This window comes from Cercospora kikuchii, assembly GCF_019650295.1.
Source record: "Cercospora kikuchii DNA, contig_00001, whole genome shotgun sequence".
Taxonomy (NCBI): domain Eukaryota; kingdom Fungi; phylum Ascomycota; class Dothideomycetes; order Mycosphaerellales; family Mycosphaerellaceae; genus Cercospora; species Cercospora kikuchii.
The window spans coordinates 1191471-1218086 of record NW_025408582.1 but is presented as its reverse complement, the minus strand read 5'-3'; the positions used below and the strand labels follow the sequence as shown (position 1 = coordinate 1218086).

General features: G+C 54.5%; 8 protein-coding genes across 8 annotated transcripts; 4 read left to right on the top strand and 4 right to left on the bottom strand.

Annotated features, from left to right (window-relative positions):
- Window positions 1–1158: 1158 nt before the first annotated feature.
- Window positions 1159–4030, top strand: CKM354_000040600 (uncharacterized protein; the record flags this gene model as incomplete). Its single annotated transcript, XM_044795493.1, has 2 exons — window positions 1159–1260; window positions 1310–4030. The coding sequence occupies 2 exons, from the start codon at window positions 1159–1161 to the stop codon at window positions 4028–4030; spliced, it is 2823 nt and encodes a 940-aa protein (XP_044651428.1).
- A 1307-nt stretch (window positions 4031–5337) lies between these two features.
- Window positions 5338–7008, top strand: CKM354_000040500 (uncharacterized protein; the record flags this gene model as incomplete). The annotated part of the gene is made up of 2 exons (XM_044795492.1): window positions 5338–5773; window positions 5834–7008. The coding sequence occupies 2 exons, from the start codon at window positions 5338–5340 to the stop codon at window positions 7006–7008; spliced, it is 1611 nt and encodes a 536-aa protein (XP_044651427.1).
- Window positions 7009–8010: 1002 nt separating this feature from the next.
- On the top strand, window positions 8011–9525 carry CKM354_000040400 (uncharacterized protein; the record flags this gene model as incomplete). Its single annotated transcript, XM_044795491.1, has 2 exons — window positions 8011–8300; window positions 8349–9525. The coding sequence occupies 2 exons, from the start codon at window positions 8011–8013 to the stop codon at window positions 9523–9525; spliced, it is 1467 nt and encodes a 488-aa protein (XP_044651426.1).
- A 291-nt stretch (window positions 9526–9816) lies between these two features.
- CKM354_000040300 (uncharacterized protein) lies at window positions 9817–11583 on the bottom strand (the record flags this gene model as incomplete). The annotated part of the gene is made up of 1 exon (XM_044795490.1): window positions 9817–11583. The coding sequence occupies one exon, from the start codon at window positions 11581–11583 to the stop codon at window positions 9817–9819; it is 1767 nt and encodes a 588-aa protein (XP_044651425.1).
- Window positions 11584–13866: 2283 nt separating this feature from the next.
- Window positions 13867–16154, bottom strand: CKM354_000040200 (uncharacterized protein; the record flags this gene model as incomplete). The annotated part of the gene is made up of 10 exons (XM_044795489.1): window positions 13867–13974; window positions 14058–14147; window positions 14228–14356; window positions 14424–14486; window positions 14566–14644; window positions 14769–14843; window positions 14917–14984; window positions 15056–15442; window positions 15619–15749; window positions 15815–16154. 10 exons carry the CDS (start codon window positions 16152–16154, stop codon window positions 13867–13869), a joined length of 1470 nt encoding a protein of 489 aa, XP_044651424.1.
- A 1279-nt stretch (window positions 16155–17433) lies between these two features.
- Window positions 17434–18074, bottom strand: CKM354_000040100 (uncharacterized protein; the record flags this gene model as incomplete). The annotated part of the gene is made up of 3 exons (XM_044795488.1): window positions 17434–17670; window positions 17740–17853; window positions 17964–18074. 3 exons carry the CDS (start codon window positions 18072–18074, stop codon window positions 17434–17436), a joined length of 462 nt encoding a protein of 153 aa, XP_044651423.1.
- A 559-nt stretch (window positions 18075–18633) lies between these two features.
- CKM354_000040000 (uncharacterized protein) lies at window positions 18634–23448 on the bottom strand (the record flags this gene model as incomplete). Its single annotated transcript, XM_044795487.1, has 4 exons — window positions 18634–18941; window positions 18996–22794; window positions 22855–23245; window positions 23375–23448. The coding sequence occupies 4 exons, from the start codon at window positions 23446–23448 to the stop codon at window positions 18634–18636; spliced, it is 4572 nt and encodes a 1523-aa protein (XP_044651422.1).
- A 1516-nt stretch (window positions 23449–24964) lies between these two features.
- Window positions 24965–25854, top strand: CKM354_000039900 (uncharacterized protein; the record flags this gene model as incomplete). The annotated part of the gene is made up of 3 exons (XM_044795486.1): window positions 24965–25067; window positions 25122–25694; window positions 25757–25854. 3 exons carry the CDS (start codon window positions 24965–24967, stop codon window positions 25852–25854), a joined length of 774 nt encoding a protein of 257 aa, XP_044651421.1.
- Between the last annotated feature and the right edge of the window lie 762 nt (window positions 25855–26616).

Below are 26616 nucleotides of genomic sequence, written 5' to 3'. Positions count from 1 at the left end.
GATTCAGAACGCCCAATGAATGTGATCAGATGGAGGCACTTCACAACGTGCAGCGAGAAGTGACAGAATGGGTCTTGTGTATGTAGTTTAGGTAGCACACTCACTTGAATCAAAGTGAAGGCCGGCTGCACAGCATTGTCTTCGATTTGAGTACCTGCAGCTTCGTGTAACTGTCGCAGACTTGAATGTCACTGATGGCGCCGCCGAACGCACGTGCCCAAGAATGCACGAGCTGGAATCCACGTTGTCGTCCGCGACGTCAGCAACTACTCTGATGTCGCGCAAGCAGTCCTGGCTGGCCGGATGCTGGCCAATTATGGCATCGAGCATGTGTCTGTATACGGTTTCCCTCGCTCCGTGCTGAGCAGGCCCACTACGTCACGAAGAGGTGCAGCAAGCAACCAAAAATCCTGTCTCGAATGCAAGGCAGTCAGCAGACCGAGTCCATCACGGCGCAGCATCACCAGATACGCGGACCAGCGGCGCGCCACCGAGACCTGTCGCTGGCAGTGGAAAGATCCTCAGACGCCTCGTGCAGAAGTTGGAGCTGAGGGGTGCGAGAAGTGAGGGCGAGGGGAGCAAGAATCGATAGAAATTTAGCTCGCTCCCGCGCCGCTCCTGGCAATTGCCCGCGCAGGGTCTTGGGGCAGAGGACTTCCGCTCTGCGACTCTGCCAGTGCGACCTGCTGCGGCAACACAACCTCACGACGACGTTGCTTCGAGTGCGACGATTGCACCATTGCACAGAGGCTTTTTGACAATTCGACAACGCAGCGAGCGCGACGCCTCGAGAGTGCCCGCGGCGGCTCATCAGCAGGCCGGCCACAGCCCACCTCCACCACTTTGCCCACCGCACCGCACCGATTTCCACCGGGCTCGCAGCCATGTTACTGTAGGACGGCGCGAGCAGGAGCTGCACCAAAACCACCGTCACTTCGGATCTCACTGTCAGTCGAGCCGCCGTTTGCCCCCAACTACAAGCTGCTCAGCCAATCGCATCTGTAGGACGCTGACCTCGTCCATTACCGCGACAGGCCTGATCCCGCTCCTTGATATTCGACGCTCGCCGAACCACCTTCTCGCCTTCTGCACCTTACTTTTGCAGACCGACGCACCAACACACCGCACCACACACTGCGCCACGTCCATTGCGGCACCATGGCGTGGCAGCCACAACACGGGCCGCTCAACCAGCTGGCACAGTGCTTGCGCGACTCTCTCAGTGGCCATGACGTTCAAGCTCAGAAAAATGCCGACCAGGTGCGTGGAGTATCGCGAAAGCTTTGTACCTCATGCTGACCTTGTCTAGATGCTGCGGCAAGCCAAAACCTCACCGGATATCAACAACTACTTAGTGTATCTTTGCACAACCCCGACCTCAAATACAGGGCTCGATCAAGCAGCATACCATGCAGCACGCAGCGCCGCCGCGATTCTGCTCAAAAACAACATCAAAACTTCATATAAATCATTACCAGAGCCGAGCAAGGCTTATATCAAAGCGAACGTGCTGCAAGGACTCCAAGACCGCAACACGCAGATTCGAAACTACATCGGAAATGTGGTCACCGAAATCGTACGACAAGGTGGCATCATGGGCTGGCCGCAAGTCCTGTCTGAACTCGTCGGAATGATAACGAATCAAAACGGTGAAGCCTCACAGGAAACCCAAGACGGCGCCATGAGTGCACTGTTCAAGATCTGTGAAGATAACCGCAAAGCTCTCGACAAAGAATATCAGGGCCAGCGACCGTTGGCTTCTCTCCTGCCAGAGCTGCTGAAATTCATGCGACACGACAATCCCAAGGTTCGCTCTCGAGCACTGGCCGCTGTGAATGTCTTCCTAGTCGAGCCAGTTGCGGTGACCTTCCAGGAGAACATCAATGAGATCCTGCCAGAGATCGTTCGCCTGTCTCAAGACAGCAATGACGACGTGCGGCGATTCGTCTGTCGGTCTTTTGCACTTCTCGCGGATTCTCTACCTCATGTGCTCGTCCCGCATGTGGAAGGCGTCATTGAGTATACCTTGACCCAACAGCAAGATCGACACAACCAGGAACTAGCTCTTGACGCTGCCGAGTTCTTTTTCGAGTCCAGCAGCAACGCAGTGCTTCGAGACGCGCTTGGACCCTATCTTCCCCGCATTGTCCCCGTCCTTCTGAACTGTATGGTATACAGCGAGGACGATCAGCTAAGACTAGAAGGCGACGAAGAGGATGCTGAGCTCGAGGACGAGGAAAAGGACATCAAGCCGACCTTTGCCAAGGATAAGGCTGGTCGAGCTGACACTTCGAACGGAGCGCAACCTAATGGCCAGTCCCAGCCCGCCGTCAACGGCTTCGCTTACGAGGACGACGATGATCTGAGTGAAGGCGAAGTGGACGAGGATGAAGATTTTGACGAAATTGATCCCGAAGAGGAATGGAACTTGCGCAAGTGCTCGGCGGCTTCTCTCGATAGCCTTGCGACGCATTTCCATGGCTCTGTCTTCCAGGAAGTGCTTCCATGGCTAGTGGAAAACTTCAAGCATCAAGACTGGTCAAATCGCGAGGCGGCAGTTCTGGCTTTGGGCGCGATTGGTCCTGGCTGCATGGACAACATTACGCCACATTTGCCGGAGCTCATTCCACTCATGTTGGCTCTGTTGAACGACCCGCAACCCGTTGTCAGACAGATCACTTGTTGGTCTCTCAGTCGCTTTGCATCCTGGGCAGCCCACGATCCGAATGCTCCAAGGGATCAGTTCTTCGAGCCACTCATGCAGGGTCTGCTGCAGCGCATGCTAGACCACAACAAAAAAGTTCAGCAGTCTGCAGCTTCAGCTTTTGCGGCTTTGGAGGAGAAGGCCAACGCCGCCCTTGCTCCATACTGCACAATCATTCTTCAGCACTTCGTCAAATGCTTTGGCAAGTATAAGGACAAGAACATGTACATTTTGTACGACTGTGTGCAGACACTGGCTGAGCATGCCTCCCCCAAACTCGCCGAGCCGGAGAACGTCAACCTACTTATGCCTGCTCTGATAAACCGCTGGCAGCATGTGCAGGATCAGTCGCGCGAAATGTTCCCGTTGTTGGAGTGCCTGTCATTCGTGGCCACCGCACTTGGTCCTCAATTTGCACCTTTTGCGGAGCCGCTCTTCAATCGCTGCATCAAACTCATCCAACAAAACCTTGAAGATGGCGCCAGCGCAGAGCAATCATTCATGGACCAGCCAGACAAGGATTTCTTGGTCACGAGCTTGGACCTTCTGAGTTCGATCATTCAAGCCTTGGACGAGCAGCAAAGTGCCAGACTTGCCGGCAGCGCGCAGCCCAACATGTTCCAGATGTTGGCGTATTGCATGCAAGACTCGAGCAACGACGTTCGCCAATCGGCCTACGCCTTACTTGGGGACTGTGCCATCTACATTTTCCCCCAGCTCCAGCAATATCTGTCCGAGTTGCTCAACATTCTCATCCAGCAACTGGGATTGAACGACGTGCAAAATGATCCAGAATCGACATTTCGTGTGATTAACAATGCTTGCTGGTCCTGCGGAGAAATTTCGATGCGGCAGAAGGAGGGCATGGCTCCTTTTGTTGACAAGCTGCTGGAGAAGCTGGCTGTCATTATTTTCAGCAACGAAGTGCCAGAATCGCTTAACGAAAACGCAGCAATAGCCCTCGGACGACTGGGACTTGGCTGCCATGAACAGCTTGCGCCACACCTGGCCAACTTTGCGCCGGCCTTCCTTAAGTACATGCAGAAGGTGGCGTGGACAGACGAGAAGGGTCACGCGTACAAAGGCTTCTGCAAGGTAGTTTTGGACAACCCTGCCGCCCTGGAGCAATGTCTCCTGGACTTCTTTGGGGAGATTGCCAACGCTCATGGTGTATTCCTGGCTAGTATGCAGGAAGACGGGCCACTTCAAGATTTCGAGCAGGTCTTGATGAAGTACAAGCAGATGATCGGCAGCGGCTTCGACGATTACCTGCACAACCTACCACCAGCACAGGAGATGGCTCTTCGTCAGCTGTACTCCCTTTAGGAGAGGGAGTCAGTTGTGGCGAAGTTCACGGCCCCACGCTACGCCTATGCATTTGCGGGATGAGAGCCCGCGGTCCCTCGAGGCTGGCGGGGCTCCAACACATCTACAACACAGCAATTTTGCTCGGCGTTGTTTGCTTACGATACCAATTTAGATAGCGAGGTCTTCAGTGTAGCGTTCTTGTTTTTATTCTCAGCGTAGCATCTGCTCGCATTAGGCGGCAGCGTCAAAAGAATGTCATGGCACGGCGTTTGGTATGAAGACGGCGCAGTCGCATCTGGGGGCGCGGCGGCCTGAGTATTGCTGGAGGATGCAGATCAGAGACTGCGTCGACGCGGAATGACCATACGAGGAAAAGTACAGCGGGAATATATTTGCTGGGAAGTGACAGATGACGGGCTACCTACGTCTCGGCGGAGGAGGCTCTGAGCTGCTGCGCAGGAGTAGCCGCGCGCCAGCAACGGCGCTTTTGGAAGCGTTGCGAACATGTAGATAGCGCCATAGCTCGTCAATGATGGGCTCGCAGGAGCGACGAGCAACGAAACACGCCATCGACACTTCCAGACGCGTGTTTCACGTTCGACAGCGGCACATGGAGAGTCATGGCCAAAGTGGTACAGCAGTGGTAATTGATCTGCAGAGCGACAGCCACGATCGACCCCACTCCGCCCAACCCTGCTTGGCATCCGTGCGGTCGTCAGCGTCAGCGGTGTTTGTTGGTGGCACAGTCGACGGGCGGCAATGGCAATGGCGGTGGTGGTCGATGTCCCATGAGGGCCCAGTTCACGTGCTGCTACACTCCACGGCAGAGGCAGAACAGAACAGAGCAGAACACACTCAGACAAGTGCTGCAGCGAAGTCCGCAGAGGCACGTGTGGCCCAGGGAATCAGGCGTCGATCCACGCCCGGCTGCCAATCGCAAGCGGCGGAAGGAGTCCCCATAGCGTCACTCAGGCCCAGCCAACGGACTGACCCTCTCGCTCTCACACACCTCACGCCGCACGCACACGCACACCCACCCACCGACGCCGTTGCATCACCCCAGCGACCGCGCTGGGAATCTTGGGAACTTGCATTCGCCGGCCATTGAGGGCGACATTGGCGATCCGCCCGGAGCATTGTCAGCCCAGCGCCTCAGGAACGCCCGCGTGTGTCCGGACGGAGGCACCACCTACCTACTTTGTTTTGGCTGCCACTGCCCTCTACCACCTCCTCCGCCAGCATATGGCCACAGCACGATAAACGCTCAACACTAATAACACGACTACTCGCGCGCACAGAACGAAGCCGCTTGCGTACGCATTCACATGCCCATGGCGCAGGCTGCGCTCGGGTATGATGGTTCGCCTTCCACCACTCTGGCGACATCCCTCGTGGCCGCAACGACGCCTGTCATGACCACGACCGGGGTACACGTGGAAGTCGAACGACAACGATGGCATAGACATGGTGACAAGTGGGCGGAATGGAGGAATTCGCATCAGACCATCCGCGCCGTCGGACTCGGCAGTACCGGTAAAGGCATACTGATAGGAATGCTGTCTGCCTTTGGCTCTGCTGCCCTGGTCGGCATTATCATTGCCATTGTCTACTTCTTTCGATACACCAGCCGTGGTCGCATCTTTCTGGATCGCATATCACGCCCAGGAGAATTCGACGATGAGCAGAGCTTCTTGCGCGAGGAGGAAGAAGCCCTTGCCGAAATGGACGACCTACAGCGAGCAGAATACTTCAGAGCCAAAGGTGAGATTGCTGACAATGTTCATACGTGCGGCGCATATCACTGACTTGATTTCCACGCAGCATTCGTACAGCACAACCCCCCAGAGTCCGTACAAACCGACATATCATTATCACAATTCTTGGCGATACAAGAGAAGGGAGTCTCAGCGTGGGAGTTTGAGCCGGAACTGGAGATTGCGAACTGCTTCGTGGAGGCCAGGACGGAGATTGAGTTCTTCGACTCGGAGTGCAGTGTACAGAGCAATTTGCCCATTCCGAAGCAGAACGAGGTATACTATTGGGAGGCCAAGCTATACGACAAGCCGGATTCGACACTGGTAAGCATTGGACTAACGACGAAACCCTATCCGCTCTTCCGACTTCCTGGTCTGCACAAATACTCCATTGCGTATCTATCCACAGGCCAACGTAAGTTTAATCAGCCCTTCACCTCGACCAATTATGGACCTCCATTCGTCCAAGGCGACGTCGTTGGAGTCGGGTACAGGCCTAGGACCGGAACAATATTCTTCACGAGGAATGGTAAGAAGTTGGAAGATGTTTGTCACGGGATGAAGCTGCACAACTTCTTCCCCACGGTTGGAGCGAACGGACCTGCAAACATCCACGTAAACTTTGGACAAATGGGCTTCGTCTTCATCGAGGCGAATGTGAAGAAGTGGGGTCTCGCACCAATGACCGGCAGTCTAGCGCCGCCTCCTCCATATGGTAGCGAAGCTGGCAGCATACTCCTCGAGGGCGGCCGTGAGGGCGTCAGAGAAGGGATGGGATGGACACCTGGGCATGGCAGATCACATAGTGGTGCGATCAGACTGCAAGGACGACCTACGAGGAGTCCGGGACCAGAGCGCTCGCCTACGGACATTTCACTTGCCCAGCTCAACATTATGGACATGCAGGGTGATGTGGAAGAAGAGGAAGAAGACGTTGGTGAGGGCACGAGTGAAGCTGCAAGCAGTCAGATCTATATGAACCCTGGCCTACCATTGGAACCTGCAGATCATCCACCTCCAGACTACGAAAGCCCAGACGAGGACGAGAACGGAGACGATGACGACGACTCGGACATGACAGCCCGACCTCGTGCCGGAACAAACGCTTCAGAATACAGCGAGCGGACCAGACTGCTACACAATAACAGCCCGCCCATTCCTACGTACGAAGCGGCTGTCAGCGATGTCGAAGCCGGTCGAGGTAGAAGTTCGACCAGAACACGTCCGAGAAGCGAGTCATGACACGACACACAGAAATTGAAGCAAGCGAGCATAATCCTTTAGTCGAGGAATTGGTACTGTTTTCGGGACCGGCGGGCGTTTGTGGGGAGATCTTTCTCATCTTTTTTGCATGAAACATATGGGCGGAGCGCATGAGTAAAGCGTAGCAACCAGCAGCGGATTCGATGAGAGAAAATCGAAAAAGGAGACTTTTCTGAAAAGAATTGAAATTGTTCGAGAATGAAAAGGAGAAACTGAGGGGAGGCAACTATACCCTGCGAAATCTTTTGAGTTGTGTTGAGCGGCTAATGGGATCGCTGTACCTACCAAAATTTCGCTCTTGTCTGCTGTCTAATGCCTCGACTTGCTGGCTGCAGCTACGATGCTTCTTGAAGTGTTGCTGCGGTTTGTGGTTTGGGAGGGGATAGATCGGGGGCATTTAATGAATATTACGACGAATGCAAATGGAGAGACTTTTGATCGAAACTGTCCTTGGACATAGAGGCGGGTATCGAGCTGAAGGTGTTGTTGAGCATTGCTTTAAGCTCCTGAACTGACTAGGGGATGGCTCCTCTTCGATGGGCTCGGAGTTCCAATTGAACGAAACGAACGCGATCAGTCATGCTCTAGCCCAGTCCTCGCGATCCCAAATCAGACAAGGCAAAGTGAAGACGCCGCCTTGCGCATAGTGTGAGCGTAGAGGCGGGTATGAGCAAGGCTAACTGAGCTCAGTGCCTCAACCAACCAGCCCTCAACACTCTTTCTCATCCACCATCACTGATCACGAGGGCATCCTGACCATAACATGACAGCTGACAACATGGCCTACCTGGCGCGGGTCCGCCGACTCTGTGCTCGCTGGAGTAGCGACCGTTGCTTCCGCCCCTCGACTGGACGCCGCCGCAACTGCCATGCAGTGGCGGGTTGCGTAATCCCGCTGGCAAACAAACGCCGCGCATTTCAACCTCGCTGCCTCTTTTCGACAACAATATTCGACACAGCAACAAGCTGTCATTGATCACCATGCCGTCGGCTGACGCGGCGCGTATGAAGGGCGTCCTCGGTCGGCTGGCTGGCGTCGACTTGCGCGACTCGAAGCTGCATGAAGACGACTCTGGCGGGGCACTGATCGAATTCCTTGACTTCAAGCGCTCGTTACCCGCCTCTGCGTCTCCATCACTGGCAGCACCCTCCTCTGGTGGATCCTTTAGTGACCTATCCGTCCAAGGCAGTGTTCATTTTACAACTGCGAGACCCGGCTTGGTCTACGTTCAGTCCGAGACCTCTTCCGAGATTGGCTCACCGCAAAAGAAGTGAGTGCCTTCCAGCAAGATCGACTGTCGCATTACTGACACGCGCAGCTTCTCAAGTGCATCGCATATCACGCGCTCTACTGAGCAGGTAGTGCCTTCAGATGTTCCGGCCTGTCTGGACATCAAATTCAGCCCGATCCTGCATCCGCCACGCTATGGCCTGGTCATACAGAACCATGGGGGGGATATTGGCGGCGGCTTCATCAACGTGACATTCGTCAATTGCCGCTTCGATCCCCATCAGCCGACTATATTCGACAATTGCTCAATCAGAAACACGACCTTCAACAACTGCGATTTTCGCGAGGTCGCGCTGGAGAATGTGGCTATGGATGGCAATACGTTCACCAATTGTAGCTTCAACTGCACCTGGAAGAACCGCAAACTTGCTGTGAACTACCCTTCGACAGGCGAAACGTTCAAGGACATCTCGGTCCACGATGACATACCAGCAGAGATTGTGGCTATGACAAAAGCTCGTAAGGAAGCTGAAGATGCAACCATTGCAAACCCGCCTCCAGATGAGCGTCATCGAAGCGGTTGGGGAAACATCAAAGGGTTCGAAAGTGCTGCGAACGACAGCGAGAACTACAATTTCGTGGAGCCTATCGTGATGAGCAATGAGCCACACAAGATACCGCTGGCACTGGGCAAAGGTCTGACCTTCGACAACACGCCAGCCGCTGGCTTGTTCATCACGGACGGGTATGGTTGCAGAATCGAGAACGTGCAGTTTATCCGCTGTACCTTCAAGAACACAACATTTGACACCTGCCACCTCGTCGATGTTGTCTTCCAGGACTGTCAGTTTGACAACGCAAGCTTCAAAGAGGTTGTCATCGTGGGCCGGACGTATCAAAAAGCATGGTTCGATGGTAGTGAGTGGAAGTGGCGGATTCTCCAAGCTACGAGGGATCCCGTTCGGAACCAGACATACCGACAAGGAGGTCTCGATGGAGACCATTTCCCCAGGATTATGCTTCAATGGGGCAAGGACCAAGAGAAGAAGACTGCATTCCGCAATCGCCAGGCACTCATTACGCGCCCTGCGACGAAGTTACAGAAGAAGCGAGAGCGTCGAGATTTCAGTGCGAAGAATGCCGCAGAATCCATGCGTGAGGAGTTGGGTGCAGGTGAGATGAAGAAGACACTGATCAAGCCGCGTGCTGTAGGGCTGCGAAAGGAGGATATTGGCACCACTTTCGTTACGGTATCCTTTGATTGAGCTTCCGCGGTCGGTACGTGTCTGCTCGACATAACAGGACATGGTGCATTGAGGGACAGGAGAAGAGCACGAGCTCGCTCACATGGAGGCAACACACTTTCGTTGAAAGTCTCGAATTTTGCTATAATGGCAGTTGCCGGTACTAGCGTGAAAAAGGCTACACGAGTCTGTCGACAGAGAACTGTAGACACTCCAATAGGCCGTCAAAGACTTGTCGGTACTATACAATACGTGCATACATAAACCTCCCGATTGAGTCGCAGTCCACATTTCCCGTCATATTACATACACTCAATGGCGTCTTCCTCTGCTCTGGCTCCTAGCCCTGCCGTCAGACAGCGCTTGCACAAAAGAAACTGGCGCGGTGCCATCACTATAATTTCCCGACTTTTTCTCGTCTTCACTGCTGCTGCCACTACTGTCACTGCGCGCCTTTTCGGGCCTCACCCCGGAAGCTGGACCCAAAGTCGTCACATCGCCTTCAGAATCTTCAACTTCATCCGAGAAGCGGACGTGTCGCTGATGCCATTCCGAGGCCTCGTAATCGTACGGAGTCTCTTCGTCACCGGCACCGTACCACAGTGGAAGATCTGCAGCGGCTTTTCGTACGTCTAACCAAGGTCTCGGAGAAGAGTTGGCTGTGAAGAAAATGTAATCGACTTCTTCCAGACAACGCATACTGGTTTCGGGGTAGAGGAAATAAATCATCGGCAAGATGGCTGCGTTGGTCGCGATGAAGATTATGTAGGATCTCCAGGTGCTGGTTGCGAATGCCACGGGACCGATGATGACGACCATGAAGTTTCCAAGCCAATTGGCGCCTGTGGAAAGGGCATTTGCTGGGCCACGGATGCGTAGAGGGACGATTTCGACTTGGTAGAGCCAGGAGATACCTTGCCAGCCAATTGCCCAGGCGCAGCAGAAGAGCCAGATGAAAGCTGTGCCTGCGTCGAGGGAGGGGCGGGTGTGGATCTTAAGCATGATGCAAAGGACGATCATGCAGAACAACATTCCGGCTGTTCCGAACATAAGGAGGGCTCGACGACCGCAAATGCGGTCTATGCAGAATACTGCGATGAAAGAAGCGAGGAAGAAGGCTGTTCCGGCTCCGGCGGCGAGGAGACGGGCTTCCCAGTCGCCCCAGAGGTATTGTTGTTGGAACATGGCGGCATAATATTGGGTCATAAAGACTATGCCGCACAATTGGGAGCTAAACTGGAGGACGACGGCGAGCACGACGCGGTGGAAGTCGCGATAGTCGCCCATTTTGAAGAGATTGGAGAAACTGGCTCCGGCCATTTCGATGACGGCGTCTTTGATTTGGAGGAATTCTTGGTGGACATCGCGGGTGTTGGAATCAGTGTTGTTCAGAGCACCGAGGATTTTGAGAGCTTGAGATTCACGACCTTGCAGGATAAGCCATCGGGGTGACTCTGGCATGAAGGCGACAATTCCGGCGGCGAGGAAGATGAGACCGACTTGGAGGGCGATGGGTACCCGCCAGGCTGCTGAGCTGGGCTCTAGCCATGCGAAAGCGAAATCCACCCAGTAAGCCATGGTCATGCCGGCAGCAGTGGTGGCACCGGCAGAGATCATGAGGAGGGTACCTCTTCGGTGAGCTTTAGTGCATTCGGCTTGCCATGCGGGCATAGTTGCACAATTGAACCCATTTCCGATTCCAGCGATCAGTCTTCCTGCCAGGAATTGGCCCCAAACGAAAGAAGCGCATTGCATGACTTCGCCGATGAGAAGAAGTGCCAGACCAATAATGACCATTTTCCTGCGCCCAACGCTGTCGCCAATGAAGACTGCAATCATGGCGGAGAGGAAACAACCCAAATTCCATGCTGCGACGGTGAAGCTGATCATCCGAACTTTGGAGAGGTCTGTCGGACTGTCGGCCAAGTCGATCTTGGGGAATTGACGGAAGAAGCCTGGCATGGTGAGAAAGCCTCCCATCAGGCCTTGATCGTAGCCATAGAGGAAGAAAATGAGGCCAGTTACGATGGCGATGGCGTGGGAGAGGCTTTGGCCTCGTAGGCCCAGGAATTCCTGCATGTTGGATAGTGGAAAGAGAGTGTACACAAATTAGGCTCCAGGTCTGGTGCTTCGAGCACGAATGCTGCTCCAGAGCTCGTCCTTGCCGTGGCTGGTAGGATGAAAGCTGCAAGATGAGCAGTTGGAGGGGAATGGCAGGGCGTATTTCATATGCGCAGAGTGGCACCCCGGATTGTCGGAGCAACTAGCGCGGAGATCGACATCGTTGGTGGCCGCGTTGCTGCAATGTGAACCGCAACGGGCGTTGCAGAGGATGGAGTGACGCCTGCGCCAGTCAAAGTCTCCTGCCCCATGGATGAGAGAGTGTGGTGGCAGCTGGCTTGGCTACCGAAACGGGCTGGCGTCGATGGCTTTTCCTGGCTTGCGGCATGTCGTGCCTGGTCTTCGGCTGCCGGAGAGCGATTCCACTGCGATGGGAGGCGTGCGAGGAGACCTGACCTGGACGGAGGGTGTGGGCAGTGGTTCGCTACCGCGCGGAAGGCGGTGCCTGCAGCCGGCCCGAGAAGTTCGGCGTCGATCATGGCGCCAGCCTTGCGCAGGCAGGAAGGTCCATTCCAACACTCAAATCGCTTCCTGCACCTCGACTTCGCCATCACGACAACTCCGCCCGCTGCTCCTGGTACCGTCGACGATGGTCTTGATGCACAGCCTCGCTCGGGGTCGATATGGCGTTCATACAGCGCCGATGACCCGCCGAACGGGTCCACAAATGACTTGACAGCAGTTCGGCGTCGGATCCTGTCGCGTACCGCTTGCCTCATGCTGCATACTGCCTTCTTTCGCGCGGCTGGCGGGGAGCTCTGCCCATTGGCGAAGACCCTTCCTACCTTATTCTTAGCCGACCAGATGACGGCGCTCAAATGTCTCAAGACTCCAGAATGGCCTCTGCGTGGCGGGACGTGGTGCCTCGCGTTCCTGGCAGCTATCTCAGACCCTGTCTGCACCATGTGCCTGCCTGCCGTTGGGAACAGCTTCTGCTCTGGAGAACACCCTGACGATCTGTCTCACTCCCGCCTTCCAAAATGGCCCCGAAGGTGTGCGTGACACGGAAACGCGTCAATTCTTTCTCTCCGCAGTGCCGGTGCACAACGGACTGGGCTGTGATGATGGCTCATTAGGTGATGAGCCAGCTCACGGCAATGAGAGCGTTGCCGCGTGCGTTGCGGAGTCAGGACTGTGCGAGCTGCTCCTGCCTTGGAGATCTCTCGGCTCCAGACGGATCAGCATGCGCTGCTGTGCGATTCGAGTTTGATGATCTACTGCTCTGACCTGGTACCTTAGTTGACTGTGCTGCAACACTGCCATTAGCATTCCCCTGAGTCGCATCAGAGATCAATCCTCGTTCGATAGAGAAGTTCCATGGCCGTTGCAAGGAAGGGGAAATGTTGTTAGTGACGACCTTCAAATGTTGAGGACGTTTGATAGAGTCAATGCCAGAGGCGATGAATTTTCTTGAAGAAATGGAAAGTCGACAGCAGAAAGCAATACACTTACCGTCAGCAGGCCTACGAGCAATCCAGTAGTTGACCAGGCAGATACACCAAGGGCATATCTGCCTAGTCAACTAAACCACCGAACGCCAAACGTCACACGACTCGTAGGGAAACAGCGAGAAGCTCAAGACGTACCTATCCAAGCTTTTTATTCTCGAAGCGCACGAAGAGAGTCGATTACACGCCTCCACCTCGTCGACACCGTCCGCGTCGCCAGAACCTCGGGGCCGAGCATCAAACGAAGCATAGCTTTCTTCCGGAGCATCCACTACCAGCTTTGTCCGTAAGCTCTCGCGTTCTCCACGAGCTCTATTCTTCATCTCCGCATTCTCCAGAGGGCTGCCACGTTTCTGACCCGAATTGGTGGAATGCGGACCGCGGGCGATGTTGCTCCGTTTCGGTAATGCTTGTACTTATAAAGCCTAGAAAGGATGGAAGCATGAACTTGGGGCAAGATCCTCCGCCAAATGTCTAGGAATACCTGGGCTTGACGCAGGCACAATCCGCACCACGAATTACGCCAAGCGTAGAGGACATGCATATCCTTGACTCATAGAAGGCTGAACGAAGGAAAAGAAGCTCCGCGGATGCGGGCGCAGTTCTCGAACGTACCCGCCAATTCGGTAAGCCCATGTTCAAAAGCAAGGCTTACTGTGTGATGCAGGTGAAGTCTCGTGTGAAGTATGCTTGGCTATTCGTCGGTTAAGTGTCGGCCTATATTCGTGTGCTAGCCCACAGCCTCGGATACGTTGTTCGCGTCTGTACGAACTACAGACGAACCCAACGTCTCCTATCGAGGAGCCTGGTTCTCCCTCATAACGCGGTCCACCTCCTCCACAGCCTGCCCGTCTTCGCCCGCGTCCAGGTTGTCGTCTGTGATCCCTGTCACCTTCGCCATCTGCGGGGGTAATAGGTGTAAGCGATAGTTACTGTCTCACGTGTGGTGGCTTGCGTACGTCTTCCACCTAAGACTTTACTCACAATTTTCGCTGCAAAAATATCGCTACTCACGTTGAGTGCTGTTCTGAAACGATCGATGAACCAATCGATTGCAACAACGACGGCGTACATCTAACGTGGTCAGTTGAGCGTACAAATACCTTCGAGACAAGATCTTCGGTTTGAAGATGCCTTGCAGCAACTACACTTACTCCGGTCATGGGTATTCCAACGCTGTCCGCGATAATGACCGTCAAGACGAGCGAAGAGGAAGGAATAGGCGTGGTTGCAATCGAAGATAGGACACTCAGGATAACGATGAGAGCGTAATCGCCCGCGTTCTGTGTTGTACGTGATCACAGTCAGCTCATGCTTCCATTTACCAGGACTTTGGGACTGATGCCTTACCAGAACTTGTCCCTGCGTTATTGCAAGGAATACCACTACGACAGGGAAGTAGATAGCCGTGCCCTGTACCTTGTTAGCGTCTTCGTCGATGGAACACCTGAGGAGGAACGCCTTCTAAACGGACGTCTTCTGAATTTCTTACATCCATATTGATGAGACATCCCAAGGGAGCAGTGAACTTGTAAACATTCTTCGGTACTTTATTCTTATCCAAACAGCGCCTGGAATAGTTGGTAGAAGATTAGTATGAGTTCCCAGCGTACAGTCAGACTTCGGTGACTAAGAGCATTTGGCCCTATGATTAATCAAGCGGGGAAGAGGGCTTTCTTTTTCTCTCTTTCTTACATGGTTACGGGAAGAGTCGCAGCGGATGAAGCTGAACCCCAGGCTAGAATCCAAGCGGGAGCGTGTTTGAGCCACCTGATGAACGGGAGGAGGTTAGCCCGTGGACGCGATAAGTTTCCTTTCTCTTCCGTGATTGGATTGATCTTACCAGGTGAAGGGGTTCTGTCTTGTGAAAATCCAGAAGATTGCGGGGAGGAAGATTAGGAGATGGATAAACTATCAAAAGCAATCAGTAGAAGTTCCGTGATGTCTGAGGCAAGTTCCTCGTGAGTTGAAGATTATCTTACCATTCCCGCAAGGGATGCACCAATGAGGACGCCCAAGTTCTGGCCGATCGTAGCGACGTCCAATGTCATCAAATTGCTGACGATCAAGAAGAAGACACCGATTGGCGCCAGTTTGATCAGGAATTCGATGATGACATACACGATTCGGTCGATTTCCTTGATGGCACGGAGTAGCGAAGAGTTCGGTTTGAGCAGGCAGCCGACTACGACTGCTGTGACCAGGACGGCCAAGAGCTGATCTTCCGCCAAGGCCTGGAAGACGTTCTGGGGTATGAAACTGGTGAAGACGGTCACGACGATGTCGTGAGGTTGTTGGCTGGCGCGCTCGTCGATGGTCTCTTGATCCTCTTCGGCTACTTCCAGGCTATCGGCATCTGCTTGGACCATCTGCAAGCAGAATGTGTAAGCAATAGTCACTGCCTCATACGCGATGGATGAGCAGCCACACACAGGTCTAGGGACAGCGGCCCATAACTGTTGGGTGTACAGCTGTAGTGGCCGCGCTCGTCCAAGTAAGACCTGTGCGTGGCTTGGCCAGCGTTGCCACCTATCACTTCACTTACGAGATTTGACCAAACAAGGTCCATTAAAATCATAGAATGGACGACGGCCAATACAGTGGTAAGTACGTAGTACGAAATTGTCCATTTGGCCAGTTTGCTGCCTCCCTTTGTCATCGCTTTCAAATTCTGTACTGGTTTGCGTCAGCTTAATAGTCGCGCGAATAGTCATGGCAGCGCAACCACTATTTGCACTTACCCGCGAGTATGATTGCCGTGACTATAAGCGGCAATACTGTAGCCCGGAGCGCACGAAGCCACAGTGTACCTGGAATCTGGAGAACCACAGGGGCGGCTTCAGGAATATCGTCCACAGTGAACGACACCGCCAGCCCAATGCCCACCGCGACAAGAGCTGCGAGCACGATCTGTATGGCCGAACCTGGAGTTTTCAGATTGCGCAGCACCCTTGCGCCGAGTTTCTCCTTCACGACCTCGCCATCTTGTGCATGTTGTGGAGTCGGACTTGTCTGCGAAGACTCTCTTGTGATATTCTCCTCAATTGGCGCCCCTTTCTCGTAGGTATCAACAGCCGCCATGGTGTACGTTTGATCGCGACAGTGAGCCTTGGCAAGAATGAGAGAGAAGCAAGCGTAGAAGAGAGACGATGCGAGGGATATGTACTGATCACGAGCACATTACGAAAGACCGCACCTAGCCGTATCCGAAATGCGACCTCAGGCGAAGGATTTATCAGCCCAGAACTCAAGAGCGTCGAAGAACGGTGGCAAAGATAACTCTTGCGCACGCGCGTGGTACCAAGTCCGAGGGCCAACCCAGAGCACTATGCTTGGGATTCGCTAAAGCACCTTGAGACAAGACCCCAGACGGTGAGCATGCCTCTTACAGGTAGCTGGATGTCAACTTAAGCTCATCAATCTGGCGTAGGTGGCACCTCGCCCAGCGCCATTGGCTCAGCATCGCGCAACGGAGGGTAAAGCTTTCTGCATCTCTCGCACGCGACACTGTTCCTTTGACAGCATCCAAGATAACGTGCTTGGCTGCTGCACGCGGTCTATGGGTCTTGCCCGCATGTCTGTGCCGTCCAAGACGGACTCCAGGCTTGGTATCTCTGGGAGAAGGCTGGGCGTTCTTCGGAGGATGTCGAGCTGAGCGAGTGTGCTGCTTGATACGAACCACTTCTGTATCCTGAGAGCCGTTTATGAACGGCCAATGGCCAGGCCGCCGACCTAGGGGCGAGTTGCTGGTGACATTGGCGATATAGGTGTAGCAAGAGTGGTGTAGTCCTAGCGCATTCTAGCGTCTCTGCTGAATAAGCACTTGGCATTCGAAAAAGGTGGGAACAGGACAGGGAAGACGGAAGGAGTGGACAAGCGATTCTTTTGCGACATAATTACACAGTCTCGTACTGCATATTGTCTCTCATATGCGCTATGTAGAGAGAGCTGGTGATGAAGAGATGCACTGCAGCTTCGTGTCATGGCCCGGACCAGTCTGCTATGCTTGACAAGCCTCTCTCTCTCTCTCCCAGACCGGCTTTTGACTGCTCAGCTACTTGTGGGCTGATGCGCAAGTATGCCATCGCAAGCCATCATTGCAGCATCGAAACGATGCGAGCAAGGCTGAGGCTTTGTCGCTGCAGCACGACAGTCGGAAGGCTTTGGAGGCTTGCGGCATTAGGACGTCCAAGGTTCGAAATCATCACTCGCGGTAATCTACTTTCGCTGAATATGTCGTCTGTACAGAATTTACCATTGGGAGCACTCATGTTATGGATCAGGCTTAAGTTGTTTTTCTACTTTTGTATCTCTCTATTTTGATCCACAGCTCTTGATACATCTTCATGAGCTTACAGCATTACTCCTCCTTTGCCTCTCCCAGAAGCTTCATGACCTTCACAGCCTCCGTCTGACACTTCTTCGTCTGACCTTGAATCTCCGGCGCATATGGGTTTGTCAAAGGATACGCCGCATCGAGCACAGAGCTGTTCGTCAAGACGGTCTTGTTGACAATCTTTCCCAGATCCTTGTTCGGACGGAAGACATCTGCCTTCTCCTGTGCGGCTGCGATGAGTTTGTTCGAGGCGATGACGACCTGTTGTTACGAGCGGAGTCAGTTTACCGAAGGAAAAAGACGTGGAAAGCGGCACAGGAAGAAACGTACATCATTCGCGGCATTCTTCAGGTCAGCCTGCGCAGACTCATCGTCGACATCGACAACATCTGTTGGCAGCTTCTTCGATTCCTTCAGAAGCTCGTCGTGGGCTTCCTTGATTTCCTAGAAGTGAGAAAGCCACCATGTTAGCATTTGGAAGCTATGTACTGCCCGCACTATATCTTCTCCAAAATGGTACTCTCCCGGACTGTCCGGATCAGATCCAAACGTACCTTCAAGGTCTCGCTCAGGTCGTCTCCCTCATTTGCATTCTGAATTGCCTGAGCAATGGTATACGTCTTCTCGCCGAAGCCCTTGAAAGCCTGTTCCCACTGTTCTGCCATATTGGATCTGTTCGCTGTGTACGCAGTACTGGAAATGTAAGTGTCGAAGTTGGTAGTGACGCAGATCGATGAGAAGATGATTTCGGAGAAGAGAAGAGGACACGCGAGAACTAATTTATTCTCTGTGCTGTCAGCTTGCGTGCTACCACTTGCTGATCTTCCAAGCTTCCAGACCACGAATGGGCCACAATCGTCATGCAAGGGAGGGGTGAAGATCTCCTGCCATATCGGGCTTGAGGAGCCATAAAGTTTGGTGCTACTGCAGGAGCGTGGAATCGTGCTTGGCCCGTGAGAAACATGGACATGTGAGAAGAGACATGGAATCGGTGCGCATAGCTTTGAGTAATGAGGACATCTTACAGTCCCAAAATGCTGATGCTGTACAGAACACCGCTGTTCCTTCAAACGAATGCCAGACAAACAACGCTGCTGTGCTCAAGTAATGCTCGCTCAAGTAATGCTCGCTCAAGCGTAGCATCGCCCACAACATTTATGCCTTACTCAGATCCGCTGATTCGTCAAATGCTTTGCAAGACCAAAAGTGCAAGGAGGAGTTCTCCTACTTGCGACCTCCTCGCTTCTTGCTCTGCTTGATGGCAAACCCACTACCAGTGAGATCTTCCTTCGGTGGCTCCTTGCCTGACTTCTTCGCGACCTCGCTCCAGCCTCCAGCACTAGCACCATTAGCGGGACTGGCGCTCTTAGGAATAGCAGTGTCGATAAGTCCCTTGTCGGCCAGGCGCTTGCGTCGAATGAATTCTTCAGCGAAGTGGCGCGAGTCGATTGTGCTAGACACGGCGTGGACTGCTTCGGTGATGATCTCGTTGTCTGGTGGCAGATTAAAGAGACCAGAGACGAAGTCCTCAACTGTACAGAAGTTAGCATGCTTCGTGGTGAAATGTGCAATGATGCATGACTTACCACTGATACCCTTGGCAAGGTCAGGACGAAGCTCGTTGATTGCCCACTTCTTGAACTCATCTTGGGCATTGATGGCAGCTGCACCCGAAGTCGTGCTCCTAACAGGTTGTCTTCGAGATGCTGCAGGCGGCTGCACAGTGGGCACGACGCCGGCACTGACAGTGCGAGCTGTCGGCGTCGCAGGAGCTGGAGTCTTGACCTTGCCACTAGCTCCGACAGTAGTCCAGGCACTGTTGCCGGTGCTGATCTGAGGAGGCTGGGCATTCACTTTTCCAGCTAGGTTGGCGTAACTCTTTCCGCCTGCAGGCGCGGCGACACCGGACATCGCATTCGCAAGGGCTGCTTGCTGTTGAGCTTGAGCAGCATTTCTGCGCTTGCGGGACTCTTCCTCCTTCTGGATCTGGGCCAGTGTCTTCGAACCTGCTGCGCCACTTGGCTTTTGAGCGGTCTTCGCCCACGCCGCAGGCGCGCCGCCAGTTGGAGTGGCGGGAGAAGGAGCGCCCCAGGTAGCTGATGTCGGGATGCCAGGAGCTGGAGCTGCGACTTGCGCCTGCGCCTCCATCTCTTTCTGGAAAGCAGCACGGCGGGCGGCAGAAGCGAGCGCCTCTTGTTGCTCCGCCTGCCTAGCTTCAGCCTCCTGAATCTCGCGCAGAGATGGTCCCTTGGGCGCCTCTGCGGGTTCCTTTGCCCATGGCGCAACGGTGGCGCTGGGCGTGTCGACTGATGGGCTTTGTGAGAGACCACGCGAATCAGTCTGCAGCTGATCGGCGACGCTCTGCCTACCGGCACGCTGAGCAGCTGGAGCTGGAAGTGGGGACTGAGATGGCGCAGGTGGGAATGGCTGGGGCAGGCCAGGCTGCTGTGGCTGCGGGGACTGTTTTGCAGAAGCTGCCTTCTGCACTTGCTCTGTGAGCGAGAGAGGCTCCTGTGGGCGGTCCTGCGGCGCCTGGGACTCAGCGATCTCAGCGGCGTCCTCCTCGTCGGACTGAGCAGATGCAGCGGCAGCCTTGGCCTGGTTTACTTGTGCTTGCTTGGCTGACTGCTGAAGTGCCTGGCCCTGCAATTGCTGGAATTGCTCAAGACGTTCTTGTGTGACCTGAGCCTGCTCCAGCTCGTTTGCATCGTCTTTGGCATCGTGCTCGGCCTGCTCCTGTTGCAACTTTGCACGGTCCTGCATCAATTGTTGGACCTTGCCCTCGTGCTGCTCAGCTTGCTGCCTCGGCTGTTGCTGCTGCTGACCGGTGAACGGTTGTCCTGGTGCACCAAATTGGCCAGACTGTTGGCGGTTGTCGTTCGCGTTCATCCGATTGATGAGATTTGGAATCTCTTCCTCTCTAATATGACCAAGGGAGGGCGCACCTACAGCACCGAGGCCAGCCGCCTGTGGTCTGTTGAAAGTGTTGTCAAAGAAGCCAGCCCCGCCAGCAGCACCAGTCGTTGGTCCTTGACTGGGACTTGGTTGGTAGTTTGCAGGGCTCTGGATACTGCCGAAGCTTGGCTGAGACTGCAAGCTATGAGCGCTACTGTGGTGGTGCAATTGACCGGGAAGGCCAACAGCGCCTTGAGCTCCAATGTGTGACATTCGCACTGACATCTGAGCTTGCGCGAGATGTTCTTTCTGTCGTGCCATGAGATACTGCTCTTCCTGCTTCCTGCGCTCAAGCGCATTTTGCTGCTCCGCAGTGAGAGTAGTGCCGAAGCTTGGGAAGCTGTTTGCAAAAGGCGGCTGCGCGCTGCCAGTGGCGGCATTCCCGCCAGCACCTCCGCCGATTGCTCCTGCCCATGCGTTCGGGCCTGATTGTGCTGCCGAGCCGTGCGGAATACCAATTTGAGGAACAAGGAAAGGCTCACGAGAATTGCCAATGCGTCGTATAAGCTGTGCGAGCGGCTCGTAATCCTGGTCTTCAAACTTCTTGACGAGAAGCTCAGGTGAGAAGAAGCCAGCCTTGTACCAGTCATGCATCTCGAGACCTGACCAAGGACCCTGCGTCTGGCCTTGAGGATCGCGATAGATCCATCGCATTCGATCGGGCATAACCATTGTGCGTTGTTGAGGTGCGGGTGGCTGGTTCGAAGCAGAGCTACCAGGCGGCTGGTTTTGACCCTGCTGCTGCGCTTGATCGTGCAATTGATGCTGGCTCTGTTGATGATGGAGGTCGGCAGTATCGTGCTGCAATTTACCAGGCTGACCATCGTTGAAGCCTTGATTTGCGAATGGGCTTTCTGAGGATCGCCCGAAGTCACCAAGTCCGGCAAACTGGGCTGTTCGGTCGTGGCTGCCATCCCGATCATGGTGACCATCGTTGTGGCGCAGTTGATCTTGCATCTGGGGCGGGAACATGCTGGCCATTCTGCCGCCTCCGAAGCCCCCTGGCGCGCCAAATCCACCCAGACCCGCCAGACCTGGCGAACCCATATCACCCAAGGGATTTGCGAAAATGCCTGGTCCGAAGGCGTTCATCGCAGCGTTGTGCCTCCCAGGCGTGCCGAGCCCACCTTGCGAAGCGGGCCATGCCGATGCGCCTGGAAGTCCTCCCAATTGGCCAAGCCCACCAAATCCACCAGAGAAGCCACGCTGCGGTCCCGTACTAGAAGTCTGACTCCTGTCACTGGCAGGTCCCTGAGTCAGCGGGCGGCCGAGATTTGGCAGTGGTCCTAGACCACCCAAACCGCCAAGTGGTGGTTGCGAGTGCTGCTGCGTTGGATCTGCTCCAAAATGGCCGAGTCCAGGTAGATGTGTATTGGGCACATCGCTATTATCCCCCTCGTTATTCTCGCCAGGACGATCTGCGCCATGCTGTTCGGGGGACTTGTAAGGGTTCGTATCAGTGGGACTCATTGGTTCGTGTCCGCTAGCTTGCTGCAGACCCATACGCTGATGCGCAGGGGTCTGCTGGAATCCGTCTCGAGATCCAGCGTAGTTTTGACCGAAACCGTGCGTATTGTCAGTAGTCATGCCAAATGCTCCGAATCCGAAATCGCCATGTGCGGCTTGGCGGCTGGGGGTGCCGAAGCCCTGGTACCCTTGTCTAGGCTGAGAATCACTAATGTCTTCATCGGCCGCGAGCGCAGCGCTGCCAGTGGGCAAGTCATCGTCGTTCTGTTCTTGACTGTCGTCTGCATGCTCGCCTCGATTTGCCGCGCGCCACGACTCATTTTCGTTGACTCTGCCCAGACCGGGAATGCTAGGTTTCGGCTCCACACTCTTCGCGCCTCCATCGTCGCCTCCATCTTTGCTCAAAAGATTCTTGAACCTGCTCTCAGACCTACCGCCCAGACCCGCTCCACCCTTGCTTCCTGGCGCAGCTTGCTGAGCGGTACTACTGCTCACGCCGAAACTGCCAAAGGAGCCCATCGGAGCCAGGCCCGCGCCTTGTGGGCCAGGACCAGTGGACCAGGGAGAGGGAGAAGAGGAGCCCTGCAGTCCAGCAGAGAGCGGCGCGATCGGGTTACGTCTGACCGAGCCGTATTGGGAGGCGGCAGGTTTATCGTCAGCATCCTTGTCCTCAGCTTTATTCAAATTCTGTTCGGTCCTACGCCGCGTCAATGCCGAAGGAGGCGAAGGCGCTCGATGCTCGTTGAAGCCGCCAGGAGAAGATACATTTTGCGGGAAGGGATATGACTCGCTCGTCTCTCTACGACGGCCTGCCCCTCTCGCAACGCTTGGCGACATAGGTCCAAAGCCGCCAGGAGTGGTTGCACCAGTGGAGATACTAATCTTTCGTCCTGTTACACCGTTCGATTGTTGGCCGTCTTTGCTCGTGGGTTTGATGGGGTTATTGACGGAGGTCTTGAAGAGCTGATTGCCCTGGTTAGTATGTGACGTTATTTCCCCCACACGCAATGCTCGTCTACACACCTCTCGCTCTTCGTCGTCCATCTCAACCAGCCCCAATGGTTCGCTCGTGCCTTCTCTGTCCCAAGCAAGATCTGGACCGGGTAGTGTGTCGCGGTTGTTGTCGCCTCTACCCCACCCCGCTGCGGCACCGTTTGTGATGTCGGGCTGCCAGCCACCGACCAGATGCGTTGCCAGCCCGTCAGTTAACGCGCCCTGCTTCGACTGCAAAACCTCGTATATGCCGAGCATTTCTTCCTTGGTATATTTCGTGCTCGGTGTAGTGCCGTTGGTGCGGAAGGGAGGGACATATGGCGCGGTTCGGACTGCGGCCGGGTTCTGATTCGAGTTGGGGCCATTGGTAGCGCCTGAAGGTCGCCGGAAGGTCTGCGTCGCGCCATTCGTTCTCGGTAGTCTGTGCATTTGTATATGTCAGTACGTGGGCCTTGTTGGCAGTATTTGGCGCATCGTGGTGGTTGGAGAGGGCACGCGCCGGCGCATCTGCTGTGGCACTCTTCCTCCCGCCCGTCTGGAGACTACGTACCTGTCGCTGGCGGAGTCACGTGTGGAGGAGGAATTGCCAGCCGCGGCTGATGCAAAGGAAGACGGCGGCGCCATTTGAAGGTGTGAAAGTCGATGGGCAAATGCTTTACGCGAGATGCCAAATTCGTCGCTCGATGCAAGAATGTCCACGAGAGATGTTGGAGTGAGCTGAAAGGATGGGGCGAGCTGAAGGTAGCGGTCGTGGATCGTAGGCGGTGTCGATGCTAGCGGAGGTGGTGGCGTATGGTGCGTGGACTCTTTGGACGAAGTGGTCGTGAGGGTCGCGTGCGAGGTGTGTGCAAATGCAAGAAGCGACACTGCCAAATTGGGCCTGCACGGGTACTCCTGCGCTCCCAGCCTTGTCGCTAGTGCCTGCCGTGACGTTCCTGCATCATTCAGCAGAAAACCATTTCCTACGTCGATGCTCCGCCAGCAACATGTTCTCGGCCACTGCCATCATGCTCTCTCCTTTCATTCAGCTTCTACTCGCCTCAATGTGCCTCCATCTCGCGCAAGAGTCGCCACAATCGCGCAAAGACACGTCGGAACGCGTGAGAGAGCTATGGCCCTAGCCCAGCTGTCAAACCAGTACCACCACCAACCCTCCTGACACCTTTCACAAAGGAAGCCACCATATGCGACAAAACCTGCGGATACTATTCGTTGACCGTACTCCCACGGCTGATGACCAGATGGCATCTCTTCGCCTCGTCTCACCTCGTCGTTTCTACCTCGGCGATGGCGGGCACGTCCAAGCCTTTTTCCGCGCCTGAGGCAGCACGGGCGCTGCCGATACTGAACTGAACGTGCCGCAGACCAGTGACTGTGCCACACCCAGGGCGCTCTGTTAACTCCCGCTGAACACGACTGCCAGAGTCGGTATCACCGGCTCCAGTACCCGCGTGGACTGCACAGCGGTGAGTATTCGTGCATACCTCACTCTATTTGAGATGCTTGAGATGTCCAGAATCGGAGACAGCCTATCCTCCAGGCAGCTGGGAGAAATTGTCTGAGAGCAATGGCAAGAGAACCATTCTGCGCTGGCCACCGTTACCGTTTGTTTGATAAAAGAAGAGATTGTTTTGAGCTCCCACGCAATGCGTACCACGAAGGCCCCGTGCGTACGACACATCACAACTTGACCTAAGCAAACATCCCGTGGCATCTAGATCAACAAATACATGCAGCTTCCAATGTTCAAAGGTAGAGCTCTACGGCTTCTCCATAATTCATTCGCCAAAATTTATCGAGCTGGCCCCGTGGCACCTTTTGAGCAAGCTGGTGCTGTCCATCCTGCCCCACGGCTCAAGTGAATTCGTGGATACGCTACACGAACCAAGATGTTTCGATCTGCGATGCGGCGACCGTTTGACAAGCTGCGCGAGCTCACCGATGATCGCGAAAACATCCAGCAACGATCAGGAAAATGCTGTCATATACTCCACGGGTCCCTCTCATGCGTTCTGACCCCCGCCCACAAGACTACAGCCTCTGCATCTCGCTTTCGACTCCAACGTCCACCTTTGGTAAATTGAAGGCTGATTCATTAGGCGAACACTTCTGATCGACCCTCATACCTGGCTTGTCTCAAATGGCCATACCCAATCATCCGTCAAACATCAATCCTTACATGGCCGCCATGCTCTTCGACCAGACTCACATGCCAACACTAGGCAGAACAAATATGGGCCTTGGTACAAGCGGTCCGATCCACACTACTTTGTAGCTACAACACTAACAAGTGATAGGCAGTGCCTTCTTCCCAACTGGCTCAAGACCGCCCATGCACATGATGAATCGCTTGTATCCTAGTATGGCCGCCCACGGAGCCTCGAATTCTCCTTTCGGTGCTGGACAATATCCCTATCCTCATGATCCCGTCGTCCCCAGCCCTTGGGCGATGCAACCACCGCCTATGATGGGTCCTGGCTTCCCCGGGCCAAGTCCAGGCGGATTGCCGCCTCCGCCACCTCCACCACCGTTCATGCCTGGTCCTACAATGGGGCCACCAGGACTGGGCATGTTTCCACCTGGCATGATGGGCGGAGGCGGACCCGGTTTTGGAGGCCCTATGGCACCTCCAATGGGTGGACTACCAATGGGTGGACTACCATCTGGCATGGCCGGCACACCTGATTTCAGCAATATGTCGTTTCCAACACCCTCTTATGCCGGCAGCAGCGTCTTTAGTTCTTCAGATGGCGATTACGATGACGACGACCGTAGTAGTGGCCTCTGGGGTCCCGACCCGGACGAAGATGACCCACTCGTGTACTTCCACCGTGCATCGAAGAAGGGGAAAAGGAAAAGCAGGTGTACAGGTAAGCTTTGTTGTTCTGTTAGAGGCTCCCTCTACCTACATTTGCTGAACGCCGCCTCCAAGCTCATCCCATGAGATATGGCTGGCAAATCGATTTACCCTTTGACTTCACCTTCGGTCGTCTACCAGACAAGAGTTGGAAGAAGACTTTGGGATGGTAGCTTTCAAGAATATGCTGACCGTGCTCATTCCCTTGGCCCAGATCAGCCTAAGAACTTATTCAAAATGAATACTGCAATGTTTAGACTTCCAGGCGCGCCAATGTTTATGCCGATGGGGATGGGTATGGACATGGGAATGAATATGGGAATGGGATGTCCATGAAGTTCTTCAGAACTGCATAATGTCTAATGAATTTTCGGTCTTGTCATTAGTTGCGTCAATGCATTGGATGTGTGTTTTGGGGTGTCGGAGAGACTGCTGCTCTGCTGTGTCTCGTGCTAGATAGCAAGTCTTGGCACATAACAGAACCCAAGCAGCTGTTGTACATGTATTCGCACTCTACCCTCCCCTCTCCGCTCACGCTGCAAACAGTCGGATTGAACATCACTCCCCATCAAGAATGATAAATCCCTCATTCCTGTTAGCATAGCACACCTGTGCCTGCCCACCCTACCTCGGCGACCAACTTCGTCCCTCCGTTGGGCACCAACAACCACAAAGATCGACACAAATTCTCCACCTCACCTTGCAGCTTTCTGCACGAAACAGACATGCACCGTCACTGACTCAATCAATTTGAGTGCCAGCAGCGCATTTTTCCATTGTTGCCCAACATCAAAGTCGGCGTAATTCTGTACCAGAAAATCGTTTAGCACAGCGGCGACGGTGCGGCCCAGTTGATCACTGCCGTCCGTCCACCGTCCCATATGAACCACGTGGATCGTCAAAAGTGGAAAGTAAAATAGAGTAGACAGTAAATA